The following is a 25,276-nucleotide window of genomic DNA, read 5'->3' as shown; positions in this document are numbered from 1 at the left end:
TTATGTACTACTCTGGTTTCTGTTCTTTCTACATAATGTAATAATTGGGTATAGGACAATAGATCAACGCAGTGAACACTTTTTCATACTTTTTTAGTTATGTAATATTTTTTAAAATTTCACTAGTTATTTTCTGATTGCATATTTTTATTTCTCAACCTTCACAAAGATGCTGCAAAACCATTTCAAAAGTTTTCTTTTACAGTTCAAAAAAGTTATCTCTTGACGTCAATGGAAGAATGTATTGAGCATGCTCCATGTATAGTACAGAGGTCACTGTTAAACAATTGTATGAGCCCACCGACTCTGGCAGGCTGCCCTCACTCTGAAGGACTCTGAAGGACTCCCACACTACATATGGTACCTGTACAGAAGGAGACTTTTACCTCTCCCTTTAAGGCTGGGTTCACACGGGTGAGCACAATATCAGGCTTCTGTGAAATCGCGATCCTCATGCATGTGTTTCACAAGCGTGATAGGATCGCAAGTGCTTCCTATTGACTTCAGTGGAAAATAACGCATCACACTAACATGCACATCTCATGGCAATGGCTTTTAAGTTCCCATTGAAAACAATGGTGCGAGGCATTCCGACAGAACGCCCAAAAATGGAATATGCTGCAATGAAAAGATCGCTCATGTGAATAAATCCATTCGAAAGAATAAATTTGATATTCATGCGAGTTTTGTGCACTTAGCATCACACAAAACACGCTTAAGACTATCACTCATGTGAATAAGCCCTTAGTCTGGGTTCACACGGGCATAAGCGAATTTCGATCGCGCAAGTACACCGCACAAATATGGCTATGACCGTGCATGAGCCCAAACAAAATGTCCTCGGGATAAGTAAGAGACAGATGACCAAGATGGAGGCATCACCGCCCCATAAGTTATAATGTTACTCTAGGGACCCACATAAATTAGATCTCTGTAAGGGTGTTTCCACATCAGCGCTAGGCAGTTCCATTTTCCTGTTCTGTTTGGGGAGCATGGAAATGGCGCCTCCTGACCAAACAGTCAACTCTGTTACTAAACCCTGGATTGTCTGACCCCCTGGAATACAATTTAGATTGACTGATTTGTATTCCAGCTATAGTGCTTCTGGTCACCAACTCCCAGCTAATGTTGATTCTGACCCCTGGGTATTACGCTGCTATCTGTTGTGGTTCAGGTCCCAACTCCCAGCTAACGCCCGACTATGATCCTATCCTGAACCCTGGATATTACATCTGGTATCTTTATTACTTCTAGTATGGAATCCCGTCTTGTTTCAGGCAGTACTCCTCTGACCTCTCAAGGTTCTCTGCCAAGTCCATCTCTTGTACGATCTCATTTCTACATACACTTCTGCTTCACCAAACCAACTGCCAAGTTGGCAACTATTCTAGGAGTTGTGACCCGGGGAACCTCTGTAGCCAAGACCTACCTTTCTTGTGGAAGACAACGGTAAAGACCGGAGGATCATATACATTCCACACCAAAGGTTAGTCTGCGCCAAGTTAACTGTGGTTACCTTGTCCTGAACTCAGAAGAGAAGAACATTACATTTGCCTTGTTGTGACTCACACAATTTGATCAGTGGGAGGCATATGCAGGTATAGTATGACTCAATAGAAGTTTATGTGCGCTTCATTACATCTTACTAGAAGTCAGAGGTTGTATGGAACATAATACATTAATGTGCATGAGTCTTAACTTTGTAGTTTGTAATGCACGGTATGTGTCTTTGACCTGACAGCTCCTGATCCAGGACCCAGTAGTACGTGAACATCAATGTTCCAACTTTTGAGTAATCAGCTTTGTGCGCGATCAATACCATCAGCCTGAACTATGACATGGGCTTTGTTAATGTAGGATGGAACATTATTTATGATGACATTTATATAATCTTATGTATTGTGCAAAGCAATTAACCTATAAATTCTGTCATTTGCGCTGTCAGCTGTTCATGAACACGATATACTTGTAATGGCATACTTCTTTATCCCACGATTTAAAAGGCTTCTTCACCAGTAGCTGGCTCCATATTAGAAATGTTTTCTATTTTCCTGCACTTCTTCTGTAGTAATGTAGTTGTGAAGTTTGTGCAAAAGTAGAATGAATGGAACAGGACTTTCAGAAGTGAATTGAGTCCATCAATGGGTTATTGGTGCAGGTACAAAATACAGGGCCCCAACATTCAGCAGAAAAAAAGGGACAGTATAGTATCGATATTGTGAAAAATGCATTTTTAACATACAATGGTCTTTCCTTAGCCATCATGATTTAAAGCCAGACTTGTCATACAATCCTACAGACAGTCCAGTTCTGTGGTGCACATAGATGGGACAAATTTTACCTTGATTCTGATAGCATAGAACAGAAAGTTATCTTATCATACGGAGAAATTGAGCTGAGCTGGAAGAAGAGACAGATATGCTTGGAGCAGGACAGAGGTTGACGCAGGAGTCTCTCCTGGTACACTGCAGTGTTGCAGTTAGAGTCCTGAGAATGGTTCCCTCCGTAAAAAAGAAATACAGCCATTGAAGAGCTTGCAGAGTGGGCAGACAGCAGCTAAACTGTGGTCAGAGCAAGAAGGGAATCTCTCCTGATTTGTACTGCAGGGCTGTAGCAATTGTCTTATGAGCAGTATTCCTCTGGTGATCAGGAGAAGGAGTACTGAATAGTGAAGTCAGTGCTACGTAGCTCCTATGTTCCCTCCCCTCTGACGACGTTGATCCCATGCCAGTGGGGTGGGAAAGGGTCATCCCCAGTTATCTGGCTATAGAGTTATCCCACATTATTATACTTGTTTAGTGAGGGAATTATTGTTTATTGCTGATCCCAGTCAATCAGACTAGAACTCTGATTAACAACCGTTCATAAAGACTCTTGAACTTTATTGACAGACTGGGGTATCCCGGAACAGTGAGTCACAAGTTACCGCTTTCCTGTTTAACAGTTAATAAAGTGTTTGTTCAGCAGTGGCGACTCTTGCACCCTGTGTCCATCAGGCTGACATTGACGAGGAAAACTTGGAAAGCCCCCAACCCGCTGCCTGCGGCCCCTTACAGTGCCCCTCTACAGTACAATGCAGTACTGTTCTTTACCTGTGCCAGGATGAGCTTCTGTGCAGATCATAGGGAGTTATTTGCAGTACCTCTTCGTATTGCCCTTACTGACTTACATATATAGGGATTTACTATATACAGGGAGTTCTGTTCAAACCTCCCAAATTTTTTCACTTCGCAAAGCAGAAAGTATGAATGATAGAAAAATGAAACTACAGGAAATGTAAGAACTCAAATTTGTTTTCACTAGTCACTAATAAACTTCTACATATACTCCATGGGTAGCACAAAAATATATAGCCTGTACTCAATTTCTTGCAACGTTCTCTTCAACATTTCCGCTGTTTCAGTATCCATCATTCTGGTATCCAGTGTGTATAAATATGCATGCCTCTTCAGATCCAATCCATTTAAGCCTGAAGAAGTACCCTGCGTTGGTACGAAAGCTCGCTATTATTACATCATGTATTTTTGTTAGCCATTAAAAGGTATCATATCTACAAGATTACGTTGTTTCTCTTGCTGAGAACAATCACAGTATCCATCATATCACAGATGCGGACTCTCAAATCTGGGAGATCATTCACTCTGTAATCACGAATAAACGGTCCTTCATGTAACCTCAGAGGAAAAAATTCAATGGAGTAAGATCTGGTGAATAGGGTGGCCCCCAAATTAGTCCGCCACGTTCAATCTAGTGATCTAGAAAGGTGTTGTTGAGGGAAGTCTGAACATCCATACTCCAATATTGATGAGCCCCATCTTACTGGAAGATGATGTTAACTTGCAGATTGACTACTTGTGAATACAGGAACTGTTCCAACATGTGAAGGTGTAGGGGGCCAGTTACTGTATGTTCACTGAAAAAAATGAGCAATAACCCTGTCCATTACACTGCACCAAACAGTCTATTTTGGGCTATCTCGGACATGTCCTCTGTAGATATGGAGATTTTAGGTTCCCCATAGATGCACATTATGCCGATTAATTTATCCTGACAAATAAAATGTGGCCTTATCTGAGAACACTATGGGGGGCATTTATTAATTGTGTACGCCAATATTCCTCGTGTAGAAAAGTCACACATTTTTGCACAAGCCCTGCATACATACATACATTCATACAAATGTATGTGGAACAACAAATTGTCAGTTTTTCATAGACTAAAGGGCTTACACCAACTGGCGTTTTTATTTGATTGCGCTGCGAGAGCAAGTGAAAACACTCGCCTCGCAGCGCAAGAAAAACGCGATATCGCCAGTGTTTTCAATTAGGCCAGCGGTAGCAGCACTAGCCCCATTGAAAACATGGAGTATATCATGGACTTCTGCCACAACTGTGACAGCTGTGGCAGAAGTCCAGGATGCTATCCCATTGCTTTCAATTGGGTCGGCGCTGCTGCCGGCCTCATTTAAAGCAGTGGCTTTGTGGCAACCCTCGCAGCATGATTTTTGGGGAAGGGCTTGAAATATAAGCCCTTCCCTGAAAATCATCCACAGCTGGTTAAAAAAAGAAAACAAAATCTTTACTCACCTCTCCGACGCTCAGATGCGTCCTACGGGTGGCTCCCCTGCACTGCTGTCCAGCACTTTCAGCAGGTGGGGATTTAAAAATCCCCGCCTCCTGAAAGGACTGTGCTGATTGGCTGATTGGCTCAGCCAATCTCAGGCAGCGCTTAGCTATTCATCCATGAATGGGGATGAAGGAAACTCCTGCCACAGCTGTGGCAGAAGTCCACAATATTCTCCCTATGTTTTCAATGGGTCTAGCGCTGCTACCGCTGGCCCCATTGAAGACACTGAGCGATATCACACATTTCTTCTCTGCGATGGGAAGCTCTGCTGAAACATTGCAAATGAGTATGAAACCATTGAAAATCATTGGTTTCATATTCATCGCTGTCACATCGCAGGGAAAAAAAATCGCAAGTGGGTGTCCACCCTTATGGTCACAAGTTATAATGCTTTGAACTTACAATAATTGCCCTGGAGCCAATTAATATTGTAACTAGATGAAACACAAAGAAATCCATAAAAGACAAACTATTCATTTATTAAAGTTATGCTATAGTTTCCCATGTGATAAAGTGATGACACATTGTTAAGATATGCTGTCACTGTATGACTGATGGGGTTCAATGTTTGGGACCTCCACCAATCCTGAGAATGAAAGGGCACAGTACTGATCTACTGCTGCATAGTTTTCTCTACACATTGAAACCCTTGACCAGACACTGCAGGAAAAAACTGTGAAGGGGACATAGCGCTAAATCTGCAGTACACCCCTTCTTTCTCAGGATCAGTGGGGTTCCCAGAGGTCAGACACCCATCAATCATAAAGTGATCTTTATGCTGTCATTTAATCAGATGGGAATACCCCTTTAACTAACTTACAAGTCAAAGCCTCCTTAATGCTGTGAACACAGAAAGATTGATGCTATGGACAACAAAAAGAAGGCTAATGTTTTCCCATATCGTTATCAGGCTAATTCACAAAACAATGTATGCAAATTCCAAATGACCTATAATAGGGGGGCCTTGAGTGCATTTCTATAATGACATTTAGTGGCTGGGCGGGCATCAACACCAAACAAACTGGGCAACAGCTAGAGCTCACTTGGCTTGAGGGACCTATGGAGATCTGAGTAAACTTGCTCCCAACTTGTCAAGCCAAGGTTGGGTGAAGAAGATGTTCTCTGGAACTGTAGTAAGCTTAGGGCCCACATACATCTGAAGCCAGTCCATTTTAGAAGTCTTAGCCATGTAAATATATGGGGGATCATCTTGACCTGTTATAGTACATGATTGGACATAACACTCCAAGGACTAGTCATATAATATAGAAGATGGAGACCACAGCAGATTTCTTCTGTTGGTTGTACCCCCTAGGGCTCCATATGTTCATGATTCAGCTCTCCAGAGGATCCAACGTTTTCTGTTACCTCTCTAATCACAACTTCTTGGTTGTCTCTGAATGTAATCGGAACAAATCCTTGTTCATCTTCAGTGAGGATGATCCACTTTGAACCTAAAGAAAACAAGAATATATTTCAGAGAGACCCTGGAAAACATATCAATTTTAATCTTTTAAAGATCTTTGCTTGCTGTTGTTCAATAGGGACGGTCATTATTTACAGTCACAATGGATATAAATCTGCCCTGGTCATGCAATGGACACATGGCTCATTATAATACAGTTATCAGAGCTGCATCTTGTAACGAGATGTGGACTTGTGTGTCCATCACATGACCAGGGTTTAATAGTTACCAATATTTTTGTGGGGCTTTCCCCCTTTAGTGATGTTGTATAAATGCATGTCTACTTATATGTAAGATGTGACCTCAACCTGCATGTATAGTAGAAGAAAAGTATTGCAGCAGAATGACAGTACAGTAGGTGGTGGAAAGGCTGGGATCCATCTAAAGTAATGTTCTACTCACAGCAGTGATAGTACAGGGAGCTGTGCGTTTGCAAGGTAACATCATTGCACCACCACTTGTTCCTGACGTGCATATAAAAAGTCTAAGGCCAGAGCGAAGTGTACAGTACGATGGACGAGCCAACTGAGAAAAGAGTGACCATCAGGACTGAAAGAAGTGACAGTATAGCACAGTGTAGTGAGAGAAACTGGAAGAGTGCACTTGTAGAAACGAAGCCACTCCAAATTGAACATGACCACATCAAGACCAAGGCAGAGGGAACACAGTAAGGATGCCCAGCTTTGTGTGCACACAAAAAGCAACCGGCAATTGAGTGCAATTAATCTCCATCAGTTATTGCCTGCAAAAGGAGAGTGAATAGTGTTGCATGCCTGACTTCAGTACTAAACTTTCCTGCAAAGATAATACAGATAGGGCTTCAGGGAAAATGGAGATTAATAGTTTCCTCTCCTCCTTTCATACTATGGACTTTGCAAATATCCCAATGGACTCTAAGAGAGAGAGAGAGTAGCACATTTGCTTAAAATCTGATACGTACCATGTAAGAATTAAAATGGAGAGTTTTGGTACCAATCTTCCATTTCTTCTAAATAGGCAATAAGACTGTATTACAAGGTCCTCGTTTGAAGTAATCTTAAAATACTTTGTTGCCGATATAAGGCTTACAATAGCAAGGAAGCATGGTTCCAAAGTGAATCTGCAACCTAGGGTACCGAGAGTACTGGTAGATAAAGATTAGAAAAGGGGTTGTTAAAAGGACATAGCTTAACTATGTACGTAATTTTCATCTATGTGTGTTATTGCTGTTCTGCATTAAGAGATAACCGTAGTGCCGAGTTAATGTCATTGGAAAGTTGTTAATTTTTAAATCATTAATTCTCATTAATCCAATTGCTAGTTAAAAGGCAAAAACATACACTGAGAAAATTTTGGTTCAACGACTGTCTGAGCCATATTTCTTGACCTGCTAGCATGTGAAATCTGCTCATACAGGACAGGTCTTTGTACACTGGATGCAAATAATGACAGTCCCTATTGAATTCCAATATTCACCCAAAGTATAGCACTCTGACAGGAAATATGCCAACTTGTTAGCTCTAACAAGAGTAGAACTCACTTGGTGTGATGGAAATGCTGGACGACACTCCCTCACACCATCAATCACAGAAGACCTTAAGATAATCAATCACTAATGATCTTCTCGCTCGGTCCACCTGTCTCAAATGGGCATGCAAACAGGAAAGAGCACTGGTTTTGTCCCAGTGATCCAAATGGTCCCATTTCAGGAATCACAGTGTATAGGAAGAGAAAAATATAAACCGGCGCTCAGTGATGTAAACGATTATAGTAATGAGAGGAGGCAAATAAAAAGGTTAGATTATCACTTACTTCATGGGGGGCAATAGTTCACTCAAACCCTCCATATCAAAGTTTTCTCATCATATATCCATTCAAATCCGGGGGTGGAACATGAGACCCACACTTTCTCAGGGTGAAGAAGCCTTCATTCGGGCATAGTCAAGAAATCAATGTGTTTCAGAAGACTTTACCAGCAAATTGCTTCCTTTTTGGCTTGAAAAAGGAGGAAGTTTGCTGCTAAAATTCCTCGAAACACATTGCTTTCCTGACTATGTCTGAATAAAGTCCAGGCTTCTTCCCCCTGAGAAGGTGTGGGTCTCATGTTCCACCCTCAGATTTGAATGAATAAATTTTGAACAAACTTGGATTTGGGGGGTTTGAGTCAACTATCACCCCCCACAAAGTAAGTGATAATCTAACCTTTTTTTTTTGCCCTCCAACCATTACTGTAATCAGTTACACTCCTGTGTGCTGGTTTATATTTTTTTCTCCTATAGGCTGTAGTTACCGTTCAATGGCAGCAAGCAGAGATCAAGAAAACCACAAGGAACTGATACAGAAATTATTTTGAAATGTTGTATAGCTCTTTGTACTGCAGTGAAGAAGTTTTATTTCTTGAAACTGAAATATTGAGCATAGCTGGAGGGTGTAACAGCTGCACTTGGTAACCCACATTGCTTCAGTATATCACATATACACTGTAAAATGGGGATATCTGCAGGGCCGATTTACTATTTTATACCATATGTATGTACAATGTTACAACCCAAAGTCTAAGCTATAATATATATTAGTATCAGAATCCAGTCCAATTTCCTGGTGACCTGCAATATCCTTAGAATTAACATTTATTGAGACATTTGTCAAACTGGGAAAAAAATAATCCAATGATAAGTAATCAGAAATGTTACCAAATTTCATTTCAATGGTGTTAAAGTGGAAGATCTCCTGTAATGTTCTTAAATGGAGCTTTCCATGGCATAGGAGAACAGCTTTCGCCTCATTTGCTCCATCATTGGATGAGTTCTTGGAAGAAATAAAATGAACAACCATTAAAAACCACTTAATAGTGGATAGGCAGATAGAAACTTTTGGTGGCTAAAAACCCATCCTGATTGAATACACCAACACCCCTCTGGCAGCAGCTTATCTCCTTTGGGATTAAAGGACCGGCATGTTGAAATCCAACATGCACGATCCTTCTGTTACCCAACATCTGCCATCAGTGGACAGTCGGAATACCCCCATACACACCAAAGTTGGCTGGGATCGTCTGATTTTCCTCTCATGTGTATGAGCACCTTTAGCAATGTTGAGAATCACTGGTTTAAGGGCGCGTTCACATGTCGCTGATATGCTGCTGATTATCTGCAGCTGAAAAAATGTGCAGCAAATTAACACCAAAACCTGCATTTGGTGCAGATTTTGGTGTGGATCTGCAACAGATTTCACCACTTCAACTGAAGGGGTGAAATCTACTACGGATCCGTATCAAAATCTGTGTCCAATTCCAAACAGTACAGATTTGCCGCAGATTTTTTTCAACCGCAGAAAATCCACAAAAAATGTGTGAACGCATCCAAAGATAGAATGGCACAAATTTCTCTGATAGCTCAACTTCACTGATACATTGTAACAATGTATATTGTAAGTATCTGTACATTGGTAGAGCTGCTTCCAGAAATTTGTATCACATCCATCTAGTCCTGTCGAGGAAACAGATTCAGAAATGGGACAGCCTAAATGACATGTAGAATAGAGATGAGCGAGAACGCTTGTTAAGGTCAGTTACTCGAGCGAGCCTCACTCATCTCGAGTAACTGCCTTCTCCTCCGAGCGTGCTCGGGGAGGGGGGGGCAGCGGGGGAGAGCAGATGGGAGTGGGCGGAGGGAGGAGAGTGCGAGAGATCTCTCTCTCCCCCCCGCTAACCCCCGCCCCCCCCCCCCCCGAGCACGCTCGGAGGAGAAGGCAGTTACTCGAGATGAGCGAAGCTCGCTCGAGTAACTGACCTTACCAAGCGTGCTCGCTCATCTCTAATGTAGAACACAGAGGGTTTCTGGCTTACTAAATGTCCCAGACAAGACAACTGATGGTGGTAGAAATGTAGGTGAGGCTTAGCATCTTTCCCTGATGTGCCCAGACTGGACCTGCCAAAAAAGCAGAGCACCTGCCCTGAAAAGGGTGACCCCACATTTGGAATCTAAATTGATTCCCCATTCCCTAGGTGTAATATTGAGGAGAGGGAATATATGAGGACAGGGAAAAACAAGCTAGACAAATAAACAAGCCAATGACAGCGGAAATCAGGCAGTTGTAGTCCGAAGTGCTTTATTAAAAGGCACCGAAAGAAACACTTAACAGCACAAAGCAAAACAAAACAAACCATTGAGCAGGACCAGGATACAAATGTATTACCAGAATCCTCTGCAAAGAGGAACCAGAATAAATACCCTTAGCAAGCTACTGACAAGCTGACAAACACGATAGTCAACTCAGCCAGCCTATCAGCTCTAGGGAAGGCAGAAATTTCTCCCTCAGCATCCAGCACTGAATGCCCCTGCACATGCATCAGCAAGCACATTATGTGGCCTGGTGCTGACATGATGATGTCACACTGGACTCGCGCATGCGCCTCATTCTCGTCGGCACCAGCAGCCCCATGACAACCTGATTGACATATCAGAAAAAGAGTCATAGGGAAGGCCCTGGGGAATGAAAGGCCCAAGCTCCACCAGAAGAATCAGTGATAAAGGTCACATGCCAAAACACCTTGGACAGTTTACCATTTTTATGCTGCATTTTTTGTAATTGTGGCAAAATAAAACATTTTGTAAGAAAATCAGCAAAGTTGTCACAATTTTGAGAATCACAACAAACAACATGCAAATGTGTTATGGCGTATGCACTTGTTTAACACTTTCAGTTGAATTCAAATGGGAGAGATGAAATCTGCAGATCTGCAACAAAACCCACAGCAAATCAGCAATGCGTGCCTGGCTTTATATGGACCAACTATCGTCCAAATAGCAGCTTAACAGAGTGAATGTAAGCAACAGTATTTCCGTATAAATCCGGCGGACACCAACTGGGTGAGAAGTGAGAATTCGTTTCCGAATTGCTTTGTTTCAGGACTAGCCAAGAACTTTGCAGGGAGGTGTACAACAGTCCCTCTTTGTAAAAGTGCAGAAGAAACTGTCATTCATACACTTTAATAACTATTTTGAGTGACTCTTCTGCAGATAGTTGCCCATGTAAACCCACCCTTAGATCACAGGAGCAAAACTAAGCCTATTAAGAGATATGTGAACTTGCCGCTGACCTATTTTTGCATAGTCTTTATGAGTAGGGGAAAATAAGTGATGCCGTAAAATGAGGGGGGAGGCACTAAATTATTTGCACTGTGGACATGTCTTTTCTAATTACACCCCTGGATCTGAAGATGCAGTATTTTAATTTGGCAGATTATCATGTCCAAGGGAAATGTTTAAAAGAATAACGGCACTTTTTTCTAAACTTTTGACACATATGAGAGAGACATGTCAAAAGTTTTGATCAGTGGGTTCCCGCTGCTGATCGCTATAATGAGGGAACTGCAGTGCTTTCCCAAGCGCTGTGCCCCTTCAGCTTTTTTCATTGCTTGCCTGCTTTTCTCGGCAACTGAAGACGGATGCATAGTGGTCTATAAATATATTCTGTACACCTCTGTGCATCAGTATTCAGCTGCCGAGAGGAGCCGAAGGCAGCAAAGACAAGCTGAAGAGCACAGCGCTTAGGTAAGCACTGCAGTACCCTTGTTACGGAAATTAGCGGGGTCTCAGTAGCGGGACACCCACTGACCAAAAAACCTTTGAAATGTCGCTCTGACATGTCACAAGTTTATAAATAGTGCAGTTATTCTTTAAATGATAAATTCAGCACCGCCATTTTAGCATATGGGAACTGCAATGTCCAAGATCTCGAGGTAATTTACTGTGACGTCACTCTTTGACCAAGCATAGTGACGTCACTATAGGTTTTAACAAAGTGACAAAGTTGTAGGGTCTTGTCAGTGATAAAAGGACAGCAGAACTCTATTTGTTTAGCTATAAAAGAATTATCACAATGTCATAATATAAGGAATACCTGTTGACTTATAGATATATAAGGTGGATCATCAAAAGATGGGTACGGCAACCCCCTTGAGGACATCTTCCAAGAATCTTTTGTTCCTGAAGGGTGAACTTGAAAATCAGTTGTCACCTCCGTATCATTCTTTCTGACTGTTGGAATATAATTCTCCTTTGTTTCTTGAGAGTCATTGTTAGACTTTTGAGAAAATGTTCTGTACAGTCCTTTGTTAGCTGTACCCCTTACTGGCCTCCGTACTGTAGGTTCAGTCTTAAGGTTCTCTACAGTTATAGGAGATTCTCCTAGAAGCTGACTGTCATCATACTCATCCAGACTTGATGCTGTGCTCTCTCCACTTATCCCACCAACAAGATCTCTAATTTTCCGTCTCATACGTGGAGATTTGTTTCCGATATGGTTTGGCACCCAAAACTCTTTGCCAACACTGAGGTCATCTTCATATGCTTTGAAACCACCGATGTTCAAACCAGATTGGTTAGATATCATATTTTGTCCACAGCTTATCTTGGATGGTATATATTCAAGGGGCATTATTGTCCTAGTCGTTAACTGCAAAGCATACTTTTCAGAAGCCAGTATATGCAGAAACCCAAAATCACTGGACTTTGGTCTACCAACCAAGATTAGTAGCAATGTATCGGTAAGAAAAGTTAGTCCTTTGGCTTTTTCATTCTCCTCAAGACGAATTTGTTGAATGTTAGGCATGCATGATGCAGCAATGGGATAAATCAACACCAGGTTGCAAGTGTTAGACGCTACTGCAACTCTTTCACCACGAGAATCGAGAGCTATGATATCTGGGGAGGAAATGCCCGGTATTGACACTCTTCTTGTGGTTGTTGAGTTCTTCTCGAAAGTGATAAGCAAAAGATTGGAGAATTCAGGTTTGTTTTCACCTATAAGGCTCCTCTGCTTTAAATGAATGAGTGGACTGGGATCAGATTTACGATGTCTGGCAAGGATCTGAGACATTTCTGAAGACATTAACGATGAGACCTTCAACATATCAACTGGCTCTGATTTACCTGAATCTATAGAGACCCTTCTGCTGCTCCTGGATAATTCTTCATCCAACATCAACAGAGAAGATTGTAACATTGATCCTTCAGAATCCTTGTTATGGCTATATGGAGTTTTAGTAGAAATTTCAGAAGTCACAACCACTTGGTAATCCATAACGGGTTGAATTGCAACTATTGTTGCATCAATATTAAATATAGGGCAAAAGGAACAAGGACGTAAAGTCTTTAGGTCATCATTCCATACGTAAGAGTAAAGAGAGTCGTCCATAGCTACCACCACACGGCTTCCATCCTTTGTCCAGCATGCACATCGAATGACACTGCTGCATGTAATGTCCGCTTTAACACTACTATTGTTATTACACACTGTATACAAAACCGAGACATCCCTTTTAGTAAGAACAACTAAGATGTCTTTTTTTGGGTGCCATATGCATCCTTGAGGCAGAACAGGGAAAGGATCTCCATACTCACAAGTCTGGGAAACGACCAGTTTGTTTTTTTCCAGTGGGTTGTAATAGAGCTGCCATATAGTGACATGTTTCTTATGTTGAACGGCTAGCAATGCTGGAAGATCAGTTGCAGGTCCCCAGTATAGTCCATGAACATGTTCAAACTGTCCGATAACCACCGAGCTGCCAAACTCTGCATCATCCTTTTGGAGGTGCACAGCTGTCAGGATGACCTGCTTGCCATCTGTCCAGGCTAAACCATGGATGGTATGAACGGCATGATGAAGGGCATTCGTCCCACATCTCAGGAGCTTTGCTCGTCCCAAGTCCATGTTTTGTTCTCTTAGGAAGATGTTCTCTTAGCAACTTGGCGTCAGTATTCCTTAAGACCAAACACTTCAGTTGCCAGGTGGAAGAACATGTCCCAAGTTGTTTTTGGAATAAGCCACCAGGAATACTGTAGTGTATACCTTCTTCCTAGCATGCTCTGCTGCTCTCTTCATGCTTATCCCTGGAAGACTTAAACCCCGAACATTCAAGGAAGATTTAACTAATTACGTTTTACTTAGGAAGTAAATCTGTCTGGTGGCTTTAAGTACTGACATTCCCTCTCTAAATATAACTTTTTAATACATTAACCCTTTCTTGAAAGACGATTTCTTATGTAAGAGATTATGATATAACCTACTAGCAGAAGTCAAGCGGTAATGTGAGTTTGCCTGTAGATCTTCTTATTTATTTGTTTAAGTACCTATTTATTTTGTATCTATCTATTTATCTCATATCTATCAAATTATCAATCTATCACTTATCTATATATATAAAGACGAAAGCCCTCACTGACTCATTCACTCACTGATTCACTGACTGACTCGCCACTAATTCTCCCACTTCCTGATATCGTAGAAACATGAAATATGGCACAAGCATAGATTATGTCCAAAATAGGAAAAGTAAAGAGGTCCCAACTCGATTATTCAATTCTAGCGCAAAAGAACTAGCGTCTAAATTTTACGTACATAATCTAATTCTCTCACTTCCCGATGTTAAAGAAATTTGAAATTTGGCACGAGCATTGATTATGTCATAAATAGGAAAAGCTAATGGGTCTCAACTCGATTATTCAATCTAGCGCAATAGAATTAGCGCCCAAATTTTTCATAGGAATCTAATTCTCTCACTTCTCAATGTCATAGAAATTTGAAATTTGGCTCGAGCATTGATAATGTCATAAATAGGAAAAGCTAATGGGTCCCAACTCGATTATTCAATTCTAAGCGCAAAAGAATTAGCATCCAAATTTTATGTACGGAATCAAATTCTCTCACTTCCTGATATCATAGAAACTTAAAATTTGGCGTGAGCATTGATTATGTCATAAATAGGAGAAGTTAATGGGTCCCAACTCGATTATTCAATTCTAAGTGCAAAAGAATTAGCGTTTAAATTTTACGTACGGAATCTAAATTCTCTCACTTTCCGGTGTCATAGAAACATGAAATTTGGCACGAGCATGGATTATGTCATAAATAGGAAAAGCTAATGGGTCCCAACTCGATTATTCAATTCTAAGTGCAAAAGAATTAGTGTCCAAATTTTACATACATAATCTAATTCTCTCACATCCCGATGTCATTTTATATGAAGGAAACTTTGCATGGTTACCTCCACATGGTGTTTCCTGGGTAACGCAAAGAACCATGCAAAATGGTGAACATATTTTTTGTCCTCGGTATCTCTAAAGATTTTCCGTGTGAACACCAGATAAACACCAGTACCAAATTAACTTGGGCGAAGCCGGGTATATCAGCTAGTCTATCTATATATCATTTTATCTTAAATCTATAAATTAATTGATCAAAACTATTTATTGATTCATATCTATCTATCTAGCTATCGCATATCTTTCCGTTTGTCTATTCAACTAAATTGGTCACTTTTTGATGCAGATTTTGCAGCAGATTTGATGTAGAATCCATGTGAATTCACTGCAGACTATGCATCAAATCCACAACAAAATCCCCTACTTATATCTTATTTGTAAATATTGCTATAAAGATAGATGGATAAGAGATAGATAGATGGATAAGAGATAGATAGATGGATAAGAGATAGATAGATAGATGTGAGATAGATATGAGATAGATAGATATGAGATAGATAGATGGATAAGAGATAGATAGATAGATAGATAGATAGATAGATAGATAGATAGATAGATAGATAGATAGATAGATAGATAGATAGATATGAGATAGATAGATATGAGATAGATATGAGAGAGATAGATAGATAGATATGTATCCTTTATTTTTACAAGCTGGAGTAAAATATATGATAACCTTTGAATAGTCTCATGAATTATCAAAAATGTAATTCCCTTCTGTATGGCTCCAGAAGGGCTGCCTGTGACTTTCCAATAATCTAATGCATATGAGATGAGAAACCAAATGTCATATCAGAGATATCATAAAAATAAAACATTATTGTGAGATTCTCCTTAAATTTGGATGGAAAATATTTCCGGTTGATTCTGAATTGATCTAGGAAAATGGTTTAGCCTGCATGCGAATAGTAAACATTCAACTTGCTCATGTCTGCCATCATGGGGGATTCCGGTTACCGTACATGTCTGCAATTATTTTGGAATGGAATATATATATATCCAAAATATGGAGCATATCTATCTATCTATATACATATGTATATTGTATATATATGTATGTGTGTATGTGTATATATATATATATATATATATATATATATATATATATATATATATATACAGTATGCAATATGTGTAATGTCACTGAATCATTGCACATGATATATGGGGAGGGGGCTGGTGCAGATTTTTCATCACGGTTCAAGAGCTTCAATCTGCGCCTCCGCTTACATTCTCAACTACCCGTGCTCCCATCCATCAGTCCTGGGGGTTGGGGGGTCATGTCAACACTTCCAAATTGACCCTTGCAATTTATATTTCTGCATAGAGATTTTCCCCTTGAACCTAGATCTTGACCTCCACTTCACCTCAATCCCTTAACATCTTGTAAATGCCCTATTGCCCTTATTATTCCCTGTAGCTCACCTGGACTATTGAGAATCCTGAAGATTTTCCATCTTAACCTTTAGCTTTCGGCCTCTCACCTCATATATGTTCTGCTATCCATGTTATCTCAGGGGTGTTGGACAGGTGCATAAATAATAACTATATCTGTACTTTCCTGGACCTGAGGACCAATTAATGTATCCCGAATCCAGGGAAAAGTGGAGAATGTACATGTAGGCTATGATTAGCCAGGTCGTTATATCTGGGCAACTGGCAGTACAGAGAATCTTATTAAATCCAGCATCAACAAGACCAGAGCGGGAGGTGTAGGATTATCATATATGCTGGATTATTGGAAGGCTTACTTTGTAGGGTAGTGAACCTTCAGGACAATGGCCCACAATGAACTGTCCACTTCTGGGTATCCATGTTCCGTCTACCTTGTGATCTCTGCGTTCAGTCACTGGTGGCAACCGTACCAACACTAAGACCGTGAACTGGACAGGGTAATCACGTTATTGTGCTACCCAGAAGTGAGTGGGGGACCAGAGCAGCGGCGGGAACGAAAGGGGTGAGTATAGGCTGTCTTGATACAAAATTTGGTACTATACTGTAATTGGTTCTCTCTGCTCAGTCTTTCAACTCTGGTCTTATGGAAATCCACATACAGCAGTGCCAGATAATTAAATACCACATTAGAGAAACCTCTCTGTTTATGGTTCATGTCACACAAACATGGCACCAACTATGCAAACTAACAACATGGTCTTCTTCTAAATCCAATTTGCAAGACATTTTTGAGACCCACAACCAATCCACCTAGATATCCTCACAAAACCTCCAGGCAATGCCCATTGTGAGGCATACTAGATAAGCACTGGCCCTTTTTAAAGTCCACTTTGTAGGACAATCATGTGAACATAAGCATGGTTAGGAGGTATAGACTTCTTATCCCTACTTGCTGAATGAAAGCAATACTTGACCATGACCAGGACACGGTGTTAGGATGTGGTTGCTAAGAGTACCATTGGGAGGAACGGGAGACTGAAAATATGGCACCTAGGGATTAGTGGGAACTTGTCTCCCAATCGCCCAGGGTTTGGCGAGACACTCCCAGATTTTTGAGGACTGTCCTACCATCTCAGGAAGTAGGACACCCCTCCCTCAGGGGCTGCTGTGAATGGAATAAAATAAAATACAACCTATACTTACCCACTTCATGCCCCATCTCATGAGGGCCGAATGCAGACAGCCGGGTCAGATTCCGACTATAAGAGTCTCACAGCGGAATGCAACCCTGTGCCCCTGCAGCGACCTCTGGCTTACCTATCTGGTGTCTTCACTTTGCGCTGTGGATGTGCCGGCTGGCACACATGCACAGTGCAGAGCCGGTGCGTCAGTGATGACGCGGCTGTGCGAGACTCTGCGAGGACATGCTGCGATTTCCACCCTATGAGCTGAATATCTCAATAGACTGCGTTTATTTCCTGTTGGTTTTTCTTCATCTGCCCTTCCTGTCGGTATTCTACCCTGTTCCATCTTGGTACGCCAGTCTCCCCTCTCGGTCCCTAGTGAGAGCAGGGACCGCCGCCCAGTTGCCCACCTGAGGGTAGCCAGGAGTGGAGGCAAGTAGGCAGGGACAGTGGTTGCGGGTAAGTTCTAGGGCAACCCGGGCTGGTGTATCATCGGGTAGGAAACCGTAACATAATAACTGGCCTTTAAAATTGCCCTGTGGGTTTTGTTTGCTCTCCAATGGAGACTATGAGTGTCCTTGCTAGTCAGTTGCAGGTTCTAGTGGGCGTGATCCAAGACCTGTCCGGTCATATGGTGGCCCAGGAGCAGGGGGTGTTGGTGCAGGTTCCTGCCTCCCCGTCTATTCCTGAGCCCAAGTGTCCTCTCTTTTCAGCAAACATGTAGACTATATTTCCGGATGCGGCCTGGATCCTCCAGCTCATAGTCCCAGAAGGTGGGATCAGGGGTGTAACTATAGAGGATGCAGGGGATGCGGTTGCACCCGGGCCCAGGAGCCTTAGGGGTCCATAAGGCCTCTCTTCTCCATATAGGGAGCCCAGTACTATGTGTAAAGGATTATAGTTGGGGGCCCCGTTACAGGTTTTGCATTGGGGCCCGGGAGCTTCAAGTTACGCCTCTGGGTAGGATTGATTATGTCCCTACTGCGGGGTGCCTCCCAGACATGGGCCTACTCCTTACCCGAGAGTTCGGCTTGCCTGCAGTCTGTTGATTCGTTTTTTCGGGAACTAGGAGGTATTTTTGATGAGCTGGACCTGGCGGGGTTAGCAGTGTCTTACCTCATGGCTTTGCATCAGGGGCAGCAGTGTGCTGAAGACTATTGCTCTAAGTTTAGACAGTATGCTGGTGAAACCTCCTGGAACGTAGAAGCTCTCAAAGATGTGTTTTTGTTGGGTCTTTCTGATGCTGTCAAGGATATAATTATTTCCCATCCCGCTCCCGCAACACTTAATGAGGCAATGGAATTGGCAGTAAAGACTGACAGGAGACTGAGATCTAGAGAAAAGGAATGTCAGGCCTGTAAAACTAGGGACTTCTGCAGACCCGCTCCCACTTCTCCCATGCCAACTCCTGGGGACGAGCCTATGGAAGTGGACCAGCTAAGTCCCGGGGAACGGCGATTGGTTGACTCACAGTCTTTGCCTCTGCTGTGGGGAAGTCGGACATCGGGTAGCAACCTGTCCACAGAAGCAACGGCAACATCGATCTGAACCGGCGGAAAAACCACAGATCCTAGGTGATTGTTGGGAGGATCGCCTAGGATCACAGGTATTCCCTAAGTTGTTGGTGGCTTGTCAGGCTTCCGGAATTTTATGTGGTCCGGTCAAGCCTTTATTGATTCGGGGGCTGCTGCCAATCTGATTAATTTAAATTTTATCAGACCTCTGATGACTGAATCCTCAGCGTTAAAGGTTCCCATATGCTTCACTAGTATTGATTCTACCCCTCTGTCTGCAGGTGTTGTCCAACGGAGGCCTGCCATTCTACTGTTCATTGTGGGTGCTCTCCATTCTGAGAATCTGTTTTTCCTGGTTATGGAAAAGATGTCTGTTGATGTGGTACTTGGTATGCCCTGGTTGGCACTGCACAACCCCCAATTTGATTAGTCCACCTGGGAATCGACACATTGGGGGTCGTCCTGCCATAATCACTTAACTACTATATCCATGTGCTCAGCAGATACCGTGCTTATCCCGGAGTATTTGTCTGGTTTTCAGGACGTATTCTCAAAGAAACTGTCAGACTTTGCCTCCCCATAGGGAGTGGGACTGTGGTATTGATCTGATTCTTGACAGTTCCATCTCTAAGGGAGCCATTTTCAATTTGTCGGGGTGTGAGTACGTAGCCCTTAAGTCCTATATCTCAGAGTCTCTGGCCAAGGGAGATGAATGGAAGACGGCGTTCAACACCCCGTTAGGGCATTTTGAATGTCTGCTCATGCCCTTCGGACTCTGTAGCGCCCCCGCTGTGTTTCAGGGTTTTATGAACACGGTCTTCCACAACTTCCTGGGATATTTCTGGTCATATATCTTGATGACATTCTGGTGCATTCTCCAGACTGGGATTCACATGTGCGGCACCTGAGGTTGGTTTTGACCTGTTTGTGCGAATATCAACTTTTTGTCTAGTTGGTGAAATGTACATTTGGTACTAAACAAGTATGTTTCCTTGGTTATGTGATTTCACCCACGGAGATTCGGATGGAGTCTGATAAAGTAGCAGCAATCTCCCAATGGGTCAGACCAGACAACCTTAAGGCTCTCCAGCGGTTTTTGGGTTTCGCAAACTTTTACCGTAAATTCATTAAGAATTACTCAGTTATCGCTCAACCCTTGACCGATCTGACTAAGAAGGGGGCTGACTTGGTAAAATGGTCAGCTGCGGCCCTAGAGGCTTTTAGTCATCTAATTCAGCCAGACGCGCGACAACCCTTTTTCATTGCGGTAGATGCGTCTGAGGTGGGGGCAGGGGCTGTATTGTTTAAGGAAGTCAGTGGGTGATCCGGGTATAGTGCATGTGCGTTCTTTTCGCGGAAGTTTAGTTCAGCAGAACGCAACTACAACGTGGGTAACCGTGAGTTACTGGCGATTAAATGGGCTTTAGAAGAGTGGCAACACCATTTTGAGGGGGCTAGAAACCCCATTACCGTGTATACCAATCACAAGAATTTGGTATATCTCGCCAATGCTCAAAGATTCACAGCTCGTCAAGCCAGGTGGGCGTTGTTTTTCGCCAGGTTTAATTTCGTCATGACATATATCCCCGGAGAGAAGAACGTAAAGGCGGATGCTCTGTCACAAAGTTTCGGGGCGTCGGAAAGTGAGACTATGACTCCCGAGAATATCTTGGCACCTGGGGTGGTGGTGGCGGCTGTAGATTCTAACTTCGTCCTTCAACTAAAGAACTGTCAGCAGGACGCTCCTTCAGGGGTGCTGGAGGGCAGATGGTTTGTGCCAGAGACCTTACGTCTCAGAGTCATTGAAGAATCTCATTCGTCGGTTTTCACAGGCCATCCGGGGTTTCAGGGGACCCTGGATCTTTGTTCTAGACACTTCTGGTGGCCAGGCATGTCTCAGGAGATTCGCGACTTTGTTAAGGGATGCTCTATCTGTGCACGCAATAAAAGTCAGCGGCGTCCCCTGAAGGGTCCTCTGAGACCGTTACTGGTACCTTCTCGTCCATGGTTGCAGTTATCGGTAGATTTTATCACTGATCTACCGGAATCCCAGAAGTTCCCACTATCTTAGTGGTTGTCGAGTGGTTCTCAAAGATGGCACATTTTGTGGCGTTAAAGAAGCTAACTTCGGCAATAGAATTTGCCAAGATTTTTGTAAAATAAATCATTCGCCTACATGGGGTTCCCCAAAACATTGTATCTGATCGCAGGGTTCAGTTTTTGGTGCAGTTTTGGCAAGCCTTCTGCAGAAATCTGGGAACGTCGCTTTCCTTCTCGTCAGCATTCCACCAATGGTCAGACTGAGCGGAAGAACCAAGATTTAGTGCAATATTTACGGTTGTTTGCTAGCGAAAAGGCTCATCAGTGGGAAGAATTCCTGCTGTTTGCAGAGTTTGCGCTAAACAACCGCACTTGTTCTTCCACTGGGGTTTCTCCATTCTTTTGTGTATACAGTCAGCATCCTCGCTTCCTTACAGCGATTCCTAGTCCCTCTGTCTGTCCTGCAGTTGACGTCACCATTGATGCACTGCAGGGAGTATGGAGGGACGTGCAGAGGAACTTGGAGGCAACAGGAGCTCGTATGCAGTTGCATAGTGGAAGGAGTCTGTCAGTGTCTGAACCTTACAGGATGGGACAGAAGGTATACCTGTCTTCTAAAAATCTCAAATTAAGCGTCCCGTCCTTGAAGCTGGCGCCGTGTTACGTGGGGCCCTTTGTCATCACACGTGTAGTGAACCCTCTCGCCTATGAACTGGGTTTGCCAGCTACATGGAGGGTTCACAGGGTTTTCCATAAGTCTTTATTGAAACCTTTTGTCCCTTCGGTTTACTGTGAGGGGCTCACTAAGGGGCACTATTGCTGTGAGGGGGTTACTGAGGGGCACTATTACTGTGCAAGAGTTTCTAATAGGCACTGTTACTGTGAAGGGGACACTAAGGGTCACAATTAGTGTGAGGAGGTCACTAAGTGGCACTATTACTGTTCGAGGGTTACTAATGGTATTGTAAGGGGGTCACTGAGAGGCACTATTACTGTGAGGGGGTCACTGAGGGGTGATAATGCTGTGAGGAGGTCATTAAGGGGCACTATTACTGTGCAAGTGTTACTAATGTTACTAATGGCCACTATTACTGTGACAGGGTCATTAAGGAGCATTACTGCTGTGAGAGGGTCACTAACAGGCCCTTTTACTGTAAAGGGACACAAAGAGCATGGCTTACTGTAAAAGGGGCGTGGCCTAATGTAACAAAAGTGCTGCAGTTACACATGTTGCAAGTATTGTTCCTCTTTTCATTGTTCAGTAGTTGGGAGGCAGTGTAGTGTGAAGGTGGTGGAATGGGCAAGTAAATGATTGATTTTTCAACTATCATACTGTACTTCGAAGACTAAGAAGAAGAGCGAGAGGTTGGGGCAGTTGCATTCTGAAGACCCTGTGTAGGGCATCATGGGAGCTCGTCTCCCTCCTGTATGAGGCGGACTGTATTGGAAAACAATGAAAACGCTGCCAGATTTATAGATGATGATCATTAGGATTACAATTAATAGCTAGCGTCCACCGGGCTGCTGCGATGTACAGGTAGCGGAGCGCGGGCCCGATCTAATATTTATACCCCGCAGTAAAGATGAAATGTCAGCGTTCAGCAGGGAAGAGCTGTTTATTTAGAGTATTGATGAAGCCTGTATGCTGTGAATTATAGGGCTGCCCCAGGAGATGACTCAGGTGAGGGGTAGATGTCCATGGGGCGCAGGGACGCACGTATATATGATCTGCAGCCAGCAATTTAATCAGACACCTGAATGCATCAATACAAACATGGTTGGATATATACAGTGCATGATATGAGGATAGATGACATTTATGTACTGTATGTATGCACCTCACAGTAAATTATAAGGAAATTAGAGGTCAATAAGAAGATCTTTGTGTATTATGATGTTCTGCATTGGTTGAGGTATGTATAATGAGGATTTGCAGCAGCTGAAATGTGTATTTCAAGGTTCTGCAGCATATGAGACATGTATTCTGTTGTTCTGCAGCATTTGAGGTGTGTATTAACCCCTTGGGGCTCATGCACACGGGCGGATTTTTGCTGCGGAATCCGCGGTGGGTGTCTGCCCGCAGATTCCACAGCGATGTATATCCATAGCATACAATGGTTAAGTGACTTTTCATGCACATGAGCGGAAACCAGTTGCGGTTTCCGCTTGCAGATGAAAAATGGCGGGATGCACTATTTCAGAGCATTTTCCACACGGACGGCTTCCATTGAAGTCAATGGAAGCCGTCCAATCAGCGGTCCTTCTGCAGTCATCATTGCGGAAAGTCCTCGGAATCCGTGCCATCTCCTAGCGACGTCGCGGGGAAACGTGTACTGTGCATATGCGCTGACGGCCCATCCGCAGTACAGAAGAAAAGAAGAAAGGACAGGTAAGCACGGTCACCGGCAGCAGGCCTGGGCAAATTCCATGCGGGATTCCCCATGCGGAATCCGTGTGTGCCAGTGTGCATGAGCCCTTCGTGATGGCCAATACGCCTTTTTAATGGCCTCACTAATGGGATTTAAACCTGCACATACATCTTTTTAAGGGCTCCTTCACACTGGCGAGGCCGTTATCTCTTGCTCCCCAAACTACCACCTCATCCTGTTCTTGGCAATATATTGTCGTTTTTTTTTCAGAAAGTAGGGCTAAGAAGACCATACCTCCTAACCATTCTTATGTTCACATGATTGCCATCCATGTGAAGCCCGTAGATGCGAGGTGTTTACATGTGAAACAGCCTTGCATCACTGCGGGGCTGAAGGATTCTGCCGCCGGCCCCATTAAAAACAATGGGTGATCTTGTAGAAAGCTAGGACGCTCTGCGATTTTTTTTCGTACATAGCATCGCATCATGGTGCCATGCAGGAAAGCATCGCTAATGTGAATGACCCATTCAATAGAATGTGTTTCATATATGTGCGAGAATTGTGCGTCTTACAACGCACAAATCTCACACAATTTTCTCGCCAGTGTGAAGGTAATGGATTAGCTGACTACTGACAGCCAGGCTCTTGCTCTAACTGCCAGGAGCGTAGAAACCCCAGATCCTGCAAGTTTAACCCTTTACATGCCACAATCAATAGCAACTGCATCATATAAGCAGATGATAGGGGAGGGGGCTTCGTTTGTCACCCACCAGCACCTTGCACATACAATCCCATGGCAGCAGGAAGCCTAACAAAGATCTCCATGCCTGCCATGTGACTCAGTCTACTAGACCACATCTCCGGCAGAATCTAATAGGCTGCTATCATAGGCTTAGTAAAATGCACTACATAAGTATACTATCCTAGCGTTTGAACTATCACATTTTCAAGTCCCCTTGGAGGCTTTAGTACCCCGTTGGGTCGCCACTAGCTTGGATGTAAGATGTGACACAGGCGGGCATGGAAGCTTTAGTACCCTGTTGGGTTGCCACTAGCTTGGATGTAAGACGTGATATGCGTGGGCTTGGAGGCTCTAGTACCCTTTGGACCACCTCTAGCTTGGATACAAGATGTGATACGGGCAGGCATGAAGACTCTAGTACCCTGTTGTACTGCCTCTAGCTTGGATACAAGATGTGATACGGGCGGGCATGGAGGCTCTAGTACCCTGTTGTACCACCTCTAGCTTGGATGCAAGATGTGATATAGGCGGGAATGGAGGCTCTAGTACCTTATTGTACTGCCTCTAGCTTGGATACAAGATGTGATACGGGTGGGCATGGAGGCTCTTGTACCCTGTTTTACCACCTCTAGTTTGGATACAAGATGTGATACAGGCGGGCATGGAGGCTCTTGTACCCTGTTGTACCGCCTCTAGCTTGGATACAAGATGTGACACGGGTGGGCATGGAGGCTCTTGTACCCTGTTTTACCACCTCTAGTTTGGATACAAGATGTGATACAGGCAGGCATGGAGGCTCTAGTACCCTGTTGTACCGTCTCTAGTTTGGATAAAAGTTGCGATATGGGTGGGCATGGAGGTTCTTGCACCTTTGAGGGACTAAAGAATAGTATCAAAAAAAAGTTCAAGATA

The 25,276-nt window shown here is 43.2% G+C and overlaps 1 protein-coding gene across 1 annotated transcript; it reads right to left on the bottom strand.

The window, feature by feature from the left end:
- Positions 1 to 5,736: 5,736 nt before the first annotated feature.
- LOC136618400 (WD repeat and coiled-coil-containing protein-like) lies at positions 5,737 to 13,786 on the bottom strand. Its single transcript, XM_066594333.1, has 3 exons — positions 11,975 to 13,786; positions 8,764 to 8,878; positions 5,737 to 6,080 (listed from the first exon to the last, which is right to left on the bottom strand). Exons 1-3 carry the CDS (start codon positions 13,784 to 13,786, stop codon positions 5,938 to 5,940), a joined length of 2,070 nt encoding a protein of 689 aa, XP_066450430.1. The 3' UTR covers positions 5,737 to 5,937.
- Positions 13,787 to 25,276: the final 11,490 nt, after the last annotated feature.

This window comes from Eleutherodactylus coqui, chromosome 1 (assembly GCF_035609145.1).
Source record: "Eleutherodactylus coqui strain aEleCoq1 chromosome 1, aEleCoq1.hap1, whole genome shotgun sequence".
In the NCBI taxonomy this organism is placed as follows: Eukaryota; Metazoa; Chordata; class Amphibia; order Anura; family Eleutherodactylidae; genus Eleutherodactylus; species Eleutherodactylus coqui.
This window is presented reverse-complemented; position numbering and strand designations above follow the sequence as displayed.